The sequence below is a fragment of the Podarcis melisellensis genome (assembly GCF_964234715.1).
Source record: "Podarcis melisellensis genome assembly, chromosome: 6".
NCBI classification, from domain to species: Eukaryota; Metazoa; Chordata; class Lepidosauria; order Squamata; family Lacertidae; genus Podarcis; species Podarcis melisellensis.
The window spans coordinates 80,658,293-80,673,257 of record NC_138538.1 but is presented as its reverse complement, the minus strand read 5'-3'; the positions used below and the strand labels follow the sequence as shown (position 1 = coordinate 80,673,257).

The following is a 14,965-nucleotide window of genomic DNA, read 5'->3' as shown; positions in this document are numbered from 1 at the left end:
CTATATTCATGGGTTTACATTTTGGAGAGATGCCACGTTCCCTCAACGAGCCTACCAATCAATACATACCGCTTTTGTATCAAACACCACATCACAAAATGCAAGGATATTAGTTTGGGCTGAGATCTTAAGGCAAAAACTACGGGGCAGTGCATGGGGAGCACTCAAGTTGTGCTGGCCTGCCCTCAATGGTTGTGGTCATGGGAAAGTGTTTCCCAATCAATGCCACATCTCTCTGGGGTGGAATTAAGAGTGACTTTATTATTTTTTAAAAATAACTTTTAAGGAAATGTGGTTTCTAATCCTAGGTAAAGGTAACGGTAAAGGGACCTCTGACCATTAGGTTCAGTCGTGACCGACTCTGGGGTTGCGGCACTCATCTCGCTTTATTGGCCGAGGGAGCCGGCGTGCAGCTTCTGGGTCATGTGGCCAGCATGACTCAGCCGCATCTGGTGAACCAGAGCAGCACACGGAAACGCCGTTTACCTTCCCGCCAGAGCAGTACCTATTTATCTACTTGTACTTTGATGTGCCTTCAAACTGCTAGGTGCGCAGGAGCTGGGACTGAACGGGAGCTCACCCCGTCGTGGGGATCCGAACCACCGACCTTCTGATCAGCAAGTCCTAGGCTCTGTGGTTTAACCCACAGTGCCACCAGCGTCCTGTAAGATTTGCCTAAAAGAGGCATGAGTGTTGTAGATAATAATTAACACGTTTTCTAAATATAATCATAATTGATTTTATTTCCTCAGACAGAGGGCAATCATGAGGGCAGAAGGAGGCTGTAATATCTGCTGATCATGAGCCCTGAGCCAAGTTTACATTTCTTGAATGCTACATGGATTTACTTAACCTCCCCTCACCCACTTCAAGGATCTCTTAATGTTTCTCCTGGCATGCTGTCACCTCCTTACATTGCAAAGTAAATGCTACTCTACAGGCCATTTCTATATAGAGAGTAACCCCAAACAGTGATGAGCTTTTACTCAAAGCATTATCGGTAGGAATCAACGTCAGAAAGATTCCTCCATGCAGGTAGCCAAATCGGGTTCCCTCGTCTCCAGTAAGTGCTTTTGAGACTTTTGACCTCTCAAGTTCTTTCGTTTGTTTTAAAAAAAACATTTTGGATTTGAAAGTTCTGCCCCAAGCACATGTTCCATCTCTGACAGTTCAATTGTCACTAGGGATACATATCAACAAAACCCAAAGCAAAATCTGCCTGGACGATCAAAATCCTCCCAGGCTGATGTTGTCCACAATGACCATGTTTTTCCTATAGTACTTCCTGCTGTTTCAGAGGTTTCCAGTGCAAATTGGACTAGAAACAGAGAGATCACATTAAAACAGTTTCCTCCTCTCTCAAAATTCTAGCTTCTTCCAACAGCTGATTGGAAGAATGTTTGATTATACTGGCTTTATGGGCAATGATTTCATGAAAAGGTCCTTGCATTTATAAAACCTGTGCATCAAAGAGCATAATAGAGCCATCCATCCTACACGTTTTTTCCCTTAAAAACAAAACAGGGAGGAGATCAGAATGATTGTGATTATGTGGAGGAAGCAACTGGGAGACTTTTTTTTTTGCCACTAAAGCAGCTGCAGACAGGGGGCATGACTGAAGACTACAGGGAAATGTAGGAGTCTGGTTGGGAGAGATATTTGAAGTCATTTGCATCATTAATCATATATAACAAATTTCAACATGCAGATTGCCTTGGCACATGTAAACTGTTTTGATAAAATAAGCTACTTTGGGGGAAAATAGTTTGAAAAGGGGGGTAGAAATAATCTAAAGAAACAGGTTTGTATCAAATGTTCCATGTGAGTAATCTCACTGGAACAAGTGGACTTCTGTTTACTCTCCTCTCCCTGCCCCACTCTAATCTTCACTGGAGGGTGCCCCCCAACTGCCCAGAGATGATTATGGGGAAGTGGGCAGTGCCAGACCTTGTGGTCTCAAATTTCTGTGTCTCCCACTGCCTCTCACCTTCCATTCCACATAATACAGTGGCACCTTGGTTCTCGGACATAATCTCTTCCGGAATACCATTCGACTTCCGAAACGTTTGAAAACTGAGGGCTGGCTACAAGTTCAATTGGAAAAACTGAAAAACACGTAGCAAAAGCCGTTCAACTTCCAAGGAGTGTTCAAAAACAGAAGCAATTACTTCTGGGTTTTCAGCAATTGAAAACCAAAACATTTGGCTTCAGAGACGCTCGAAAACCGAGGTACTACTGTAGTTGCTTCATCCCCAAGGCTCCACACCCAGTGCGGACTGGTTGTGCTCCCCTAAATCCGTCTCTGGTGTGGGAAAGGAGAGGAAGTTCGGTTGTGCACATGGAAGTCCCTTGCACCAGTGGAGCTGCCATGTTGGCTATAGCCCAGAAACTTGCCATCTTTCTTAATATGCAATTTTAGCAATTCAGAAAATATAGCAGCCAAACTATGACTTTCAGTATACAAAACAGTTTTTTTGCACAGCAAAAAATGAATTCATTCCTCAGCAAATACAGAACTGCATACCCCCATCACTTGCAGACTAACCAGATGGACTTTCCTTGGTAGGTATTCCTTTAAACGGAAATTGTTCACGTCACATGGTTTCCCTTCATGGTAACTCCTATGCACGTTCCTTTTCTCTTTCTACACCAACCACATTCTGTGTTGTTTCCACCCTTCCAGCTAACAACTGACCTGGCCTCCAATATTTTCACCGCCATTGGCTCAGTGACACTGGCCTTGTTACTGATCTTCCTTCTTGCGGCCACAGCTTCCGTCATAACTTCCAACAAACGGGCTACCCAAGGAACCTACAGCCCCAGCCGCCAGGAGAAAGAGGGGTCCCGAGTCGAAATGTGGAACATGGTACAACCTCCCCCAATGGAAAGGTTGATCTAGCTTGAACGCCTGCTGTACCTCTTACGTATATGGAGGCCTCCAGCTACAATGGGTTGTTCTGGATACCAGGGAAATGACTCCTCTAGACCATGATGACCTCTGCCATTTAACTCAACACCTTGGTCATTATCCAAAGCACCATGCACATTATCCCAGGTGTACCTGGGGGCTTTTCCGCCTGCCCCTTTCACCAGTAGCCTCCGATTCTTCTGATATTCATGGAAGCCTTCATGAGATGTGAGGGACTGCAGTTGGAAAGGGAACTGAGCACTCAGACACACGTACCTGGAAATACTATGGGGGCACAGATCTCATTTCCCACTTTCTGGAAATTCTTATTTATTGCACTGGAAATTTTAGCTTTAGTCGAATCGCCTGTAGGCTATAAAGACTGCAATGACTCTAGGATACTTGTTAAGTGCCTGCATTTCAGATACAACTGAAGCCACATATTTTGTTTCATTCCCTGTGCATCTGCATCTAGCATTCACCATCACTGCAAAAAAAAAAGCAGAACAATCATGTAACCCCAGATAATCTGTCTGCCATTCAATCATCACGGTGCATCTCAAGAAGTTTTAGGAGTAGAGGTCTTTCTCAGCAGTACAGCTATCTTAACTCTTTAATCAGGGACTAAATTAATACTCCGGGGAAAGCTCTTCATGCAGCAAAATAAACATTTCAAATCATCACTGCTTGGTGTGTTCATTTCACCTTTTTTTCCACCAGGTTGTTCTAGTTCACGTTTGGGGAACCTTTGGCCCTCCAGATGTTGCTGAACTACAACTCCCATCAGCCCCATGTAAACATGGCCAATAACCAGGAATGATGGGAGCAACATCTGGAGGACAAATATTCTCTGCACCTGCTACAGATCTAGAGGAAGCTATAGTTTCTTTCATGGAAGAAGAAGAGGAGTTTGGATTTGATATCCCGCTTTATCACTACCCGAAGGAGTCGCGAAGCGGCTAACATTCTCCTTTCCCTTCCTCCCCCACAACAAACACTCTGTGAGGCAAGTTGGGCTGAGAGACTTCAAAGAAGTGTGCCTGGCCCAAGGTCACCCAGCAGCTATATGTGGAGGAGCGGAGACGCGAACCTGGTTCCCCAGATTACGAGTCTGTCGCTCGTAACCACTACACCACACTGGAGAATAAACTGGTGTTTTTTTTAAAAAAAATGTAGTTCCTTAATTTACATCAAGTGGTGAACCTACAGCTTGCTGGACCCCCCCATAATTTTGGACTATTGATCATGATATTGAGCTTAAACTCCCAACATCTGGAGGGCCACAGGTTACTCACCCCTGAATGACCTACTTTTCTAATGAAATTCAAAGCTGTCAGAATTGTAAAATAAGAAACCAACACTGTGCAATGACCTACCAGATACTATATCCTGCAGCTCGTTAACCAGTGATGGTCTGGCCCTCATCAGTGCAGGGGTTTTAATATATATATATATATATCTCAGGGACAAAGAATTTCCAGCCTTCCAGATATTGTTGGACTACGACTCCCATCACCCCAACTCCCAACACCCCAAACCATGGGCCATGCTGGCTGAGGCTGGTGGAAGTGCAATCCCACAATATCTGGAGGGAGACAGGTTCTGGTCTGTAAGAAGCAGCCGTGAAAGTCAGGACAGCTGTGGAAATGACTCAGAGCTGGGATATACTGTGGTCTGCAGTGAGAGAAGGGGGCAGAGCCAATGATTCTTGGGAGAAGGGAGTGGTGTTGCAGTTCCAGCCATCTAGTCAACTCACCCTTCTTCTCTTATCCAAGAGTTGGAGAAACGTTATAAGGTCATGATGCTTAGTTACCTTAACATAACCAGAGGCCTAAGCAGCCACTATATCCAGCCCAGCAGGGTGTGTCTCCTGGCAGGGCCAACCCTCATACAGCATTGAACAAGTCTTAGGTTTAAAGGGAAAATCATCCCTGTGTTAAATGAAATGTGGAAAGCTTCCGGAATTGTGGGTGGGGGTGTCATAACTTTATTTCTGAAGTCTAATACAGTTGGGTGAGAGTTACTGGGATCAGGGTTCTAAACACACACACACAAAACAGTGTCTCACTCTTCATTCCAATAGATGTGATTAGACTCCGTGCAGAATTCATAGAGTAGAGCAAGGGTCAGCAAACTTTTTCAGCAGGGGGCCAGTCCTCTGTCCCTCAGACCTTGTGGGGTCCGGACTATATTTTTTTTGGGGGGGGGCAAATTCCTATGCCCTACAAATAACCCAGAGATTAATTTTAAATAAAAGGACACATTTTACTCATGTAAAAACAGGACGATGCTTGGACTGTCCCTGGGCTGGATTTAGAAGGTGATTGGGCCCGATCCTGCTCCTGGGCCTTAGTTTGCCTCCCCATGGAGTAGAGCCTCCCTTATTCGGAGAGGAATGTGGGGCAGCAATAATCTGTGGCCTTTCAGATGTCATAAGACTCTACTGCTCATCATCTCCAGCTAACATGGCTAATGACTGGAGATTATGGGGGTTGCAGTCCAGCAATATATTGGGGGTGGGGTGGGTAACCAGGTCCCCCCCCATCCTTAAGTTTCAAAAACAAGCCTCATATCTCCCAAGTTAACAGGCTTATCAGAGATGGAAAACAACCCAGAGGTTAAGCCTAGTTTCAACTCCACACAACTTTAGAGCAATTCTAACAAATGCCTATGTACCACATACCTAAATGGACAGTTCCCCCCACTGGACAAATTTAAGATCTGGTGAGAGACATCCTCAAGCGCTTGTTAATAACCTGATCGGCAAATTTGACCTTCCCGCCAGGACAAAACAGAAAACTGTGCGCCAGTCGCTATACAAAGCACATTGTGGTTTGGGGCAAAGTGACAGACAGCCCTGCCCAAGCAAGGCAAGGGTCACAGAGGCTTCTGCTTCTGCTGTTTTAGTTGATGTGAATATAAAGGAAACAGAAAGCATCTTAAAGGTAAAGGGACCCCTGACCATTAGGTCCAGTCGTGACCGACTCTGGGGTTGCGGTGCTCATCTTGCATTCTTGGCCGAGGGAGCCGGCGTACAGCTTCCGGGTCATGTGGCCAGCACGACTAAGCCGCTTCTGGTGAACCAGAGGAGCGCACGGAAACGCCGTTTACCTTCCTCCACCTCCACCTAGTTCCTCACCTAGTTCCACCTAGTTCTTCCTAGTTCCTCACCTGGTTCCTCCTAGTTCCTCTACCCAGTTCCTCCTATCCCTTCTAGTTCCTCCACCCAGTTCCTCCTAGTTCCCACTCCTAGTCCCTCCTCCTAGTTCCTCCCAGTCCCTCCTCCTAGTCCCCCCTAGTGCCACCCTAGTTCCTCCATCTACTTCCTCCTAGTCCCTCCTCCTAGTTCATCCTAGTTCATCCTCCTAGTTCCTCCTCCTAGTTCCCCCGTTTCCCCTAGTTCCCGCTAGTTCCTCCTCCTAGTCCCTCCTCCTAGTCCCTCCTCCTAGTTCCTCCTCCTAGTCTCTCCTCCTAGTCCCTCCTCCTAGTCCCTCCTCCTCCTGTTCCTCCTCCTCCTAGTCCCTCCTCCAGATGGACTTAACTTGGTAGGTATACCTTTGAACGGAAATTGTTCATGTCACATGGTTTCCCTTCATGGTAACTCCTATGCATGTTCCTTTTCTCTTTCTACACCAACCACATTGTGTGTTGTTTCCACCCTTCCAGCTAACAACTGACCTGGCCTCCAATATTTTAACAGCCATTGGCTCAGTGAAAAGGAAAATCATCCCTGTGTTAAACAAAATGTGGAAAGCTTCCAGAAGTCATAACTTTATTTCTGAAGTCTAATACAGTTGGGTGAGAGTTACCGGGATCAGGGTTCTAAATGCACACATACACAGTGTCTCACTCTTTATTCCAATAGATGTGATTAGTCCCCGTGCAGAATTCATACAGCAGACAGGGGTCAGCAAACTTTTTCAGCAGGGGGCCGGTCCTCTGTCCCTCAGACCTTGTGGGATCCGGACTATATTTTTTTGGGGGGGGGTGAATGAATTCCTATGCCCCACAAATAACCCAGAGATGCATTTTAAATAAAACAACACATTCTACTTATGTAAAAACACACTGGTTCCTGGACTGTCCACGGGCCAGATTTAGAAGGCGATTAGGCCAGATCCGGCCCCCAGGCCTTAGTTTGCCTATCCATTGATTAGAGCCTCCCTTATTCGGAGACGAATGTGGGGCAGCAATGAGAGAATCTGTGGCCTTCAAATGTCATAAGACTCTACTGCTCATCATCTCCAGCTAACATGGCTAATGACTGGAGATTATGGGAGTTGCAGTCCAGCAATATATTGGGGGTGGGGTGGGTAACCAGGTCCCCCCCCCCATCCTTAAGTTTCAAAAACAAGCCTCATGTCCCCCAAGTTAACAGGCTTATCAGAGATGGAAAACAACCCAGAGGTTAAGCCTAGTTTCAACTCCACACAACTTTAGAGCAATTCTAACAAATGCCTATGTACCACATACCTAAATGGACAGTTCCTCCCACTGGACAAATTTAAGATCTGGTGAAAGACATCCTCAAGCGCTTGTTAATAAACTGATGGGCAAATTTGACCTTCTCGCCAGAACAAAACAGAAAACTGTGTGCCAGTCGCTATACAAAGCACATTGTGGTTTGGGGCAAAGTGACAGACAGCCCTGCCCATGCAAGGCTTTGTATGTAAAGCCTTGCATGGGCAGAGCTGTGAACCGTTGAGCGGCAGCTGGGGTCACAGAGGCTTCTGCTTCTGCTGTTTTAGTTGATGTGAATATAAAGGAAACAGAAAGCATCTTAAAGGTAAAGGGACCCCTGACCATTAGGTCCAGTCGTGACCGACTCTGGGGTTGCGGCACTCATCTCGCTTTCTTGGCCAGCAAGACTAAGCCACTTCTGGTGAACCAGAGGAGCGCACGGAAACGCCGTTTCCCTTCCCGCCGGAGCGGTACCTATTTTTCTACTTGCACTTTGACGTGCTTTCGAACTGCTAGGTTGGCAGAAGAAGGGACCGAGCAACGGGAGCTCACCCCGTCGCGGGGATTCGAACCGCCGACCTTCTGATCGGCAAGTCCTAGGCTCTGTGGTTTAACCCACAGCGCCACTTGCGTCCCAAAGAAAGCATCTTAGGTAACCTGCAAGCCCCCTGTCCCCTTCCTAGAGATCCCAACACACCCCTCAGTGGAAACAGAGGCATGCCTTGTAAGAGCTCAACGTTCCCTAACAGACATTACAATCCAGGAGTAACAAGTCCAGGTAAGTGACGCTCCTCTGGACTGCTCTAATAACTCTTTGTACGCAAGTCAAAGCTAGCATCCAGAAGAGAAGACTACAGGGCAATTGTGTATGACAAACATAATATTTGGCAGCACTCACCACCCCCTTCTGTATTGCAAACACCACAGTTCACTGAATGGATATGTTCTGTTGCCTACTGACACACGTAAAAATGCCGGCACCATGTCACATTTCTAAGAAATGCATCTAGTTGGTGTCTGATGAAGTGCCCCTTTTGTTAACTGGAAGGAAAGGGTTTAAGAGCCTGGGTGAAAGATATCATCTTTGGGTGAAGGGCATCATCATTCTTCTCTATCTGAGCTCCTTGAATGGCCACCTAATGCAAGCCAGAGTGTCAGTTCTCAGAAACCAGGTCCTGCACAGGACGCTTTGGCACTTGAGGCGAACCACAAAATGGTGCTTCCCTCCCTGCCAGTCCCTCCACCTAGTCCCACCTACTTCCTCCTCCTAGTTCCTTCTAGTCCCTCCTACTAGTTCATCCTAGCTCCTCCTCCTAGTTCCTCCTCCTAGTCCCTCCTAGTCCCTCCTCCTACTTCCTCCACCTAGTTCCTGCACCAATTCCTCCACGTAGTTCCTTCTAGTCCCTCCTAGTTCCTGCACCCAGTTCCTCCACTTAGTTCCTCTCCTAGTCCCTCCTCCAGATGGACTTAACTTGGTAGGTATACCTTTGAATGGAAATTGTTCATGTCACATGGTTTCCCTTCATGGTAACTCCTATGCACGTTCCTTCTCTCTTTCTACACCAACCACATTCTGTGTTGTTTCCACCCTTCCAGCTAACAACTGACCTGGCCTCCAATATTTTCACCGCCATTGGCTCAGTGACACTGGCCTTGTTACTGATCATCCTTCTTGTGGCCATAGCTTCCGTCATAACTTCCAACAAACGGGCTACCCAAGGAACCTACAGCCCCAGCCGCCAGGAGAAAGAGGGGTCCCGAGTCGAAATGTGGAACATGGTACAACCTCCCCCAATGGAAAGGTTGATCTAGCTTGAACGCCTGCTGTACCTCTTACGTATATGGAGGCCTCCGGCTACAATGGGTTGTTCTGGATACCAGGGAAATGACTCCTCTAGACCATGATGACCTCTGCCATTTAACTCAACTCCCTGGTCACTATCCAAAGCACCATGCACATTATCCCAGGTGTACCTGGAGGCTTTTCCGCTTGCCCCTTTCACCAGTAGCCTCCGATTCTTCTGATATTCATGGAAGCCTTCATGAGATGTGAGGGACTGCAGTCGGAAAGGGAACTGAGCACTCAGACACACGTACCTGGAAATACTATGGGGGGCACAGATCTCAGCTCCAGAAAGCATTAATGATTGGAGTTTATGGGTGCCATTTCCCACTTTCTGGAAATTCTTATTTATTGCACTGGAAATTTTAGCCTTAGTCGAATCGCCTGTAGGCTATAAAGACTGCAATGACTCTAGGATACTTGTTAAGTGCCTGCATTTCAGATGCAACTGAAGCCACATATTTTGTTTCATTCCCTGTGCATCTGCATCTAGCATTCACCATCACTGCAAAAAACAAAGCAGAACAATCATGTACAAGACTAGTTCTTCCTGGTCCCTCCAATTCCCTCCTAGTCCGTCCTTGTTCCTCCTAGTTCCTCCACCTAGTTCCTCCTAGTTCCTCCTCCCATTCCTACTAGTTCCTCCACCTAGTTCCTACTAGCTCCTCTCCTAGTTCCCCCGGTTCCTCCACCTAGTTCCCCAAGTCCCTCCTAGTCCCCCCATCCAAGTTCTCCTAGTTCCTCCTAGTTCCTCTCCTAGTTCCTCCTCCTTGACCTCTTAGTCCTCTCAGTTCATCCACTAGTTCCTCCTAGTTCCCCCTGGTTCCTCCACCTAGTTCCACCCAGTTCCTTCACCTAGTTCCTCCTCGTTCCTTCTAGTCCCTCCTCCTAATCCCTTCTAGTTCCTCCACCTAGTCCCTCCTAGTTCCTCCTCTCCTGGTTCCTCCTAGGTCCTCCTCCTCCTAGTTCCTCCACCTAGTTCCTCCTCCTCCTAGTTACTTCTCCTCCTCCACCTAGTCCCTCCTACAAGAACTTGCTACAAGACAGACCCAAAAAAGAAAATAACAGAACACCTCTAGTCATCACATACAGCTCACAAGTTAAAACAGTACAACGCATCATCAGAGATCTACAACCTCTCCTGGACAATGACAGTTCTCTTTCTCAAGCTCTGGGAGGAAGACCTTTCATTGCCTACAGACAGCCACCCAATCTCAAACAACTCCTAACCCACAATAATACTACAACCAGACCTAACACGGACACTGGCACCAGAGCCTGCAATAAACCCAGATGCCAACTTTGCTGCCACATACACCCAGACAACACCATTACTGGCCCCAACAACATCACACATACCATCTCAGGACTATTTAATTGCTCATCGTCTAACATTGTATATGCCATCAAATGCCAACAGTGTCCTTCAGCTCTCTATATTGAACAGGCCAGACCTTACGCCAAAGAATAAACGGACATAAATCAGACATCAGGAATCACAAAACAGAGAAACCAGTAGGAGAACACTTCAATCTCCCAGGACATTCTATACAAGATCTCAAAGTAGCTGTTTTACTACAAAGGAATTTCAGAAATAGACTGGAAAGAGAAGCTGCTGAATTGCAACTTATCACCAAACTTAAAACCATGGAGAAACCTGGCCTGAACAAAGACATTGGATTCTTATCTCATTATACATGACAAAGCCACTTTTCACCTTCTCACCCCTTGCTTTTTCTTGTAAGACCTATTGCAGTCGTTAAGAGTCGTCAACAGGCTCATCACAGCTATCTGCCAATCACCCATTCCCACCACCCTTCTGAGTAATACCCCTCCCCACCTTCTCACTATATAGAAGGGTCTGGAAACTTCTGTTTCAGTGTATCTGAAGAAGTGTGCATGCACACGAAAGCTCATACCAAGAACTAACTTAGTTGGTCTTTAAGGTGCTACTGGAAGGAATTTTTTTTGTTTTGACTATGGCAGACCAACACGGCTACCTATCTGTAACTAGTCCCTCCTAGTCCCTCCTGCTAGTTCCTCCTTCTCCTCCTCCTAGTTCCTCCTCCAAGTTCCACCTAGTTCCTACTTCCTCCTCCTAGTTCCTCCTAGTCCCTCCTCCTAGTCCCTCCTCCTCCTCCTAGTTCCTCCTCCTAGTTCCTCCTCCTAGTCCCTCCTCCTCCTCCTGTTCCTCCTCCTCCTCCTCCTGTTCCTCCTCCTCCTCCTCCTCCTAGTTCCTCCTCCTCGTTCCATATTACAAAATATGTAATTAAACAAAATAAACCAATAGCCCCCACAAACACATTTAAAGACCATAGATTGTCTAATCAGCTCAACGTTCCCGAAAAAAAGGGGGGATATAATAGCAGTGTAACAATCCTGCAGATGGCTAGTTAAGAGTCACATCTGATTTACTCCCAGGTAAGTGTGGCCAGGTGTGTGTGCATAGACTTGTAGCCTTGGGGGGGGGGGGTTGAATCCCTTTCACAACCAATTTTTCTGTTGTCCCCCTCAAGACCTCACTGATTTTGGCAGCCATGGCAAACAGGAAAAAAAATGGAGACAGTGTTCTGGTGTGTGCAACTGTGTGGCATGTGATTCTCCAGAGGGTTGACCACTGTGGATGAAGGACTCAGGCCAGGAAAGGCTAGGCATGCTGGTATGTATAGGATTGCTCATGTTTATTTTAGCCTAACCCTTTCCATCCAAGGATGCCAGAAAAGACTAACCTTATACCGTATATACTCGAGTATAAGCCAACTTTTTCAGCACATTTTTATGCTGAAATGCCCCCCTCGGCTTATACTCAAGTGACGCAGGCGGCGCTAGAGGGACGAGCAGCCCAAAAGCAGCCCTTTTGGGCTGCTTGTTCTTCCTCTGCCGCTGCCGCCATCACCAGGTTTGTGGTGTGGTGAACCGGCTTATACTCGAGTCAATAAGTTTTCCCAATTATTTTGTGCTAAAATTAAGTGCCTCGGCTTATATTCGGGTCGGCTTATACTCGAGTATATATGGTAAAATGTTAAAACAATGCCCTAGCCTCTGTGTTTTTAGGCAATGCACTTCCATTTTGCAGTCCCTGCCACCGCCCGTCCCCAACCACTTTACAGTGCAAGTCCACTGAGGGGGGGAAAGTCCAGTTCAGTTGAACTTGTATCCGGGAAAGTGTATATATTGCAGTCTTAAAGAACTAATGAAAAACATTGGCCCAGAGCAAGACGATTCATCTTTCAATAAAACTGAGCTCCCATCCATTCCACGAAGGACAAACATTAGGCTCTTATCCCAGACTGGTGGCTGGTGCCACTGTCCCATTAACTTTAGTGCTAGTAGATAACTCTTTAAGGCTATTAAAATGTGTTTGGAGCCGTTGGTCATCTTGGAAGGAAGGGGATTTGCAATCTGAAAGGCAGTTTTCTTTTGTTAATTACATAGAATGAAAGTCTACCGTCTTTCAGATGTTAAGAGCATTTCCCTTTTTAATATAAGCATGCTAACTGCGATCTTAAACACATTCGCTAGGCCTTAAGTCACATAAAACTCTGTTGACTTTCCTCTTGGTACACCAAGTATGCTGAGAAAACTGATCAATTGCCTGCATTCCCCCAAAGGAGCAGACATTCAATCTGAAGATGCTTCTGGATCCAGCTTTGTCAACAGAGGCCAAGTAGCCTCAAATGGCTAAAAGCACTTTCTACCAGCTGCACTTGATACAGCAGCTTTGACCATTCTTGGACCAGAGGAGGTTAACCACAGTAGTTGAGGCATTGGTGACATCAAGACAGGATTACTGCAATGCACCCCACCCTATGTGGGGCTCCCCTCCCCTACATAGGCTTGCAGTCCACAGTACAGTCGTACCTTGGAAGTCGAATGGTATCCGTTCTGGAAGTCCGTTCAACTTCCAAAGTGCGGCTTCTGATTGGCTGCAGGAAGCCCCTAGCCCCTAGGCAGAAATAACCCTTGTCCTGAAATAAAAGTATGCCTTACCATCCCCCTCAGTGCATATTGCAAACTGTTCATGCTTTGTAGACACTGAAAGGTGGGGGGGGGGGCAGAAAGCACTAGGCAAATTTCAGAATGAAAGCTGTCATGAAAATATTCTAGAATCCCTTACTTCTGCTTTGAGAAGTCTTGCTTCTATGGGAGAGAGTACCATTTCTACTGCAATGCATCCCGTCACTCCTTTTATGAATGGGATAAAATTAAGGGCTGGTTCACACATGCAGATGCTCACCCCCTGGCTACAACTTCAAGGGATGACCAGCACTTCCACATCATCTCACTGCTTTTCAGTAATGTCAGCTGACCAAACCCTTCTTGCTCTCAGGCAACGTTTTCTCATAAGCTCTTTTTATTCCAGGGGGATTTACTTCAAAACTACTACGCTTAGGATTGCAAACCAAATACTGTAAAGCAATCATCGTTGGAAAGGTTGGGGCACCACTTTGACTTTCTGCCACCACTGTTGTTTCTTCCTTTATGGTTTTATTAAGACTGTAATTTCCATCCCCATCTTCAACTTGTTTGGCAAAGCAATTCCACACGCCACTAATTCATCCAATATTGTCAAATGGCAGCAAGGCTGACGGGTCCAAAATTGTGACTTTAAATCATCCTTTTGATCATACCAAATCTACCTGAGCCTTCATCTGGTTTTTATGCTCTTGGTGGTAGAAGTCAAAGTCCATCATTTTCCTTTCCTCAATATTGTGGGCGACCTTTCAGATGTCACCTGTAGTTCCTCACAAGTGTAATTTACATTGGCATGTATAGCTATAAAATACAGATTAGCAGAAGTCTGGGGTTCTTGTCTAAAGCCCCTTCAGCTCCCTTCACACCTGTGCTGATTTTGTTTCTCCTTTGCTATACAAAGGCAAAACTTACACTGTCAGACACAAAGAGAAAATGCAGTCTTTAAGAGCAGAAACTTTACAAATGAGTTATTTGTAGATTTCTTTCCATGCACTTCCAAGATCTGTGCAAAACTGAATTTGGTGCAAAAAAAAATATTCTATTTGATTGGAACCTGCTGTGGAATCTAAAGCATGATGCCCATAGGCATTTGGTGGTGGCGGGGGGATGACTGCCCCTAGGGCCACAACCCTCCCCCCTCCAAAAAATAAATAAAACTCCCATGAAATACTTTGGATGCAGATCTAAAGCACAAACAGAACAGAAGAAGAGCTCTGAATTTGGATCTGTGAAATCTGGAAGTACCAAAACAGTTGTCCAAAACCCCTGGCCTACCTGGCAGCAAGTCAGCATGTCAAATCCCCAGTACAGGATCAAGCCTCATGTCCGAAGCCCAAACCAAAGCAGAGATTCTGGAGCATCCAAGCCACAGCCTCTCAGCTCTGCTGCCCTTTTACACTATGCCTGCTGATTGCAGCACCTGGGCTTGATGAGGCAAGGGACCCTCACCTGTTCCAGCTGAAGAATCACACACCTGCCAGAGCTAGCGAGCCCCACCTGGCCAGCCAAGCAGCTATCTAGGAGAAGGAAAACTCTGATCCTTGTGGGATATCATCAGGAGAAGAAAAAGCTGAGGAGTAAATCATGGGTAGGCAAACTATGGCCCAGGGGCCAGATCCGGCCCAATCACCTTCTAAATCCGGCTTGCGGACAGTCTAGGAATCAGTGTGTTTTTACATGAGTAGAATGTGTCCTTTTATTTAAAATTCATCTCTGGGTTATTTGTGGGGCCTGCCTGGTGTTTTTACTTGAGTACAATGCGTGCCTTTATTTAAAAT

The 14,965-nt window shown here is 46.3% G+C and overlaps 1 protein-coding gene across 1 annotated transcript in view; it reads left to right on the top strand.

Annotated features, from left to right (window-relative positions):
* The window catches only part of CRB1 (crumbs cell polarity complex component 1), a 139,002-nt gene extending 135,454 nt beyond the window's left edge, over positions 1-3,548 (top strand). Inside the window, exon 12 of the mRNA XM_081914974.1 lies at positions 2,684-3,548. Within this exon, the coding sequence (XP_081771100.1) occupies positions 2,684-2,899 (216 nt within the window). The 3' untranslated portion in view covers positions 2,900-3,548. The remainder of the gene's footprint in view (positions 1-2,683) is intronic.
* The last annotated feature ends 11,417 nt before the right edge of the window (positions 3,549-14,965 follow it).